Below are 2,261 nucleotides of genomic sequence, written 5' to 3' on the forward strand. Positions count from 1 at the left end.
ACGGACGTAGGTTCGTGGAATTCACTGCCCCACAATGGCTGTGAACGGCCTTTGGAACCTTTTAACCTTTACCTTACGTATCATTATTACAAGCGCGTTGGGTTACGCTGCTGGTCAGGCATCTGCTTAACAGATGTGGTGTAGCATATTATGGAGTTGTCGGAACGCAGTGGCGCCTCCTTGAAAAACTGAGACTGAACTTCCGTATATATGTCCTGCATGACCCCTTTCCCCCCTTTTTTAATTTCTTCTTTTTTTTCAGTTGCTGTTACCATGACGACGGCACACAGCAGCAGCAGCAGGAGCAGTTGCCAGGAGAGCATTATCCCGATTCCATGGCCCATCAGGAACCAAGGGGGAATTGGTGGAGGTGGAGGCGGTGGAGGTGGTGGTGGTGGTCTGGGAGGTATTCTAGGGGGAGGAGGAGGAGGCGGGGGAGGACAAGGAGGAGGAGGAGGAGGAGGGGGGATCAACGCGGGGCCAGGTGGGGTGATGCTGGGGATGGTGCTGGCACAGCTTCTGCGAGGCCCTGCTGCTGCTCCTGCTGCTGCTGCTGCTGCTCCTGCAGCTGGTGGTGCTGGTGGCGCTGGTGCTGGTGGTGCTGTGGTGGCCCCCAACAATGGCCCCGTTCTTCCCCCTGCTGTCGTTGGGAAGTGATGCTGTTGGTGCTCTGGTTCCTCCCCCGCGCCTCTTGTTTTATGCCCTGTTTTCTTACATCATCTCCATCCGTTTGTACTGCATGGTACGTGCGTGTATGGTACGGTACGAGCGTGTGTGTGTGTGAGTGTGTGTGTGTGTGTGTGTGTGTGTGTGTGTGTGTGTGTGTGTGTGTGTGTGTGAACATAAATTAGCGTCGGAATGTTTTGGTTGGCTGCCTGTGCGGTTTTTCAATTGATCGTTTAATCCATTCAACCCTTAAAAGCCATATTATTCAACACTATTTTCCCTTCAAATTACGTGTGGACACACCCAGAAATACTGTGGAAGTTACCGCCCTTTCCTTGCGGTTTATGCTCAAAAATGTAGAAACATGAAAACGGTTTTAATATGACGAATTTTTAACCCAGAGCAATGCTCGGGCACAGGGCTCAATGAGTTAATTGCATGTTTTAAATGTCAGGTTTTACATTCTACAACGCACTTGAGCATCTTTTACAGGGAAAGGCGCTTTATGAGTTAAATTCTTCTTCTTCTTCTTCCTCTTCTTCTTCTTCTTCTTCCTCTTCTTCTTCTTCTTTTCATTATTACCATCATCATTATCATTATCATGTAGGTGTGGTGATATGTTGATGGGAATGGTAACAACACGCCTGCTATAATGAATGTAGTATCTTGTGTGGGAAGTAGTTTGTAGCATTGTAATTATGACAAAAATGTGCCTGGTATAGGTAATAGAGATAGTGATATGTTTAAGCCCAGTATTTTTACGATACCATACTACTATTTCCATTATTATATAGGCTTAGTACCATAACTATACCACACCACTATGGCCTGTTACCATTACTATGCCACACCACTATCTCCATTACCTCAGGCCCATTACCATTACTAGACAAAGGAGATGTAAAAGCGTTCGGACTGGTTCATATGCGCTTCACCACATCGGCTGAAGAGGCCAACAGTAATGGAAAATGTGGTTTTATATAGTAATAATTGTTACTACTGTATAACAGGCCATGGAAATGGAAGGATTTGTGTAGTTTTTGTTATTGCTGTTGTTATGATATCATTACTTTATTATCGTTGTTGTTGATGTCATTGTTGTTATTACAGTGACGAACTGGAAGAGCAAGAAATGTCTAATATCTTTCATGATTCATGAAATTTGGAATCTTAATTCTTTTGATAATCCTCCCCCCCACCTCTCAGCCGTTGAAGTTTCTTATCTTCTTCTTCTTCTTCTTCTCCTCCTCCTCCTCCTCGCTTTTGTCGTCATAGTATCATATGTGGTCATCATCATAACCATCGTCGTCGTCGTCGTCGTCGTCGGCGTCAACATCATCATCATCATCATAGATCATTGCTTCATGTATTCTACATGTATAGAGGTGCTCGCACGTTATTAATGTTTTGGGGTCGGTTAGTTTATAGCTGTCTAACACCGTGTGTATTATTCATTCATTTATTTGTTTTTCTATATGTGTTGCAGAGGAACACGAAGACTCATCGCATTCCCAACATTGGCGACTCGATACTTCGATCATGTTTAATTAATAAATAATGTGTTCATTGACGTAATTAAAAATCTTCGAAAATCG

General features: G+C 44.2%; 1 protein-coding gene across 1 annotated transcript; it reads left to right on the plus strand.

Annotated features, from left to right (window-relative positions):
• The first annotated feature begins 273 nt into the window (after positions 1-273).
• On the plus strand, positions 274-2,261 carry LOC143287224 (uncharacterized). The gene is made up of 2 exons (XM_076595168.1): positions 274-742; positions 2,153-2,261. The coding sequence occupies exon 1, from the start codon at positions 274-276 to the stop codon at positions 655-657; it is 384 nt and encodes a 127-aa protein (XP_076451283.1). The 3' UTR covers positions 658-742; positions 2,153-2,261.

The sequence above is a fragment of the Babylonia areolata genome, chromosome 11 (assembly GCF_041734735.1).
Source record: "Babylonia areolata isolate BAREFJ2019XMU chromosome 11, ASM4173473v1, whole genome shotgun sequence".
NCBI classification, from domain to species: domain Eukaryota; kingdom Metazoa; phylum Mollusca; class Gastropoda; order Neogastropoda; family Buccinidae; genus Babylonia; species Babylonia areolata.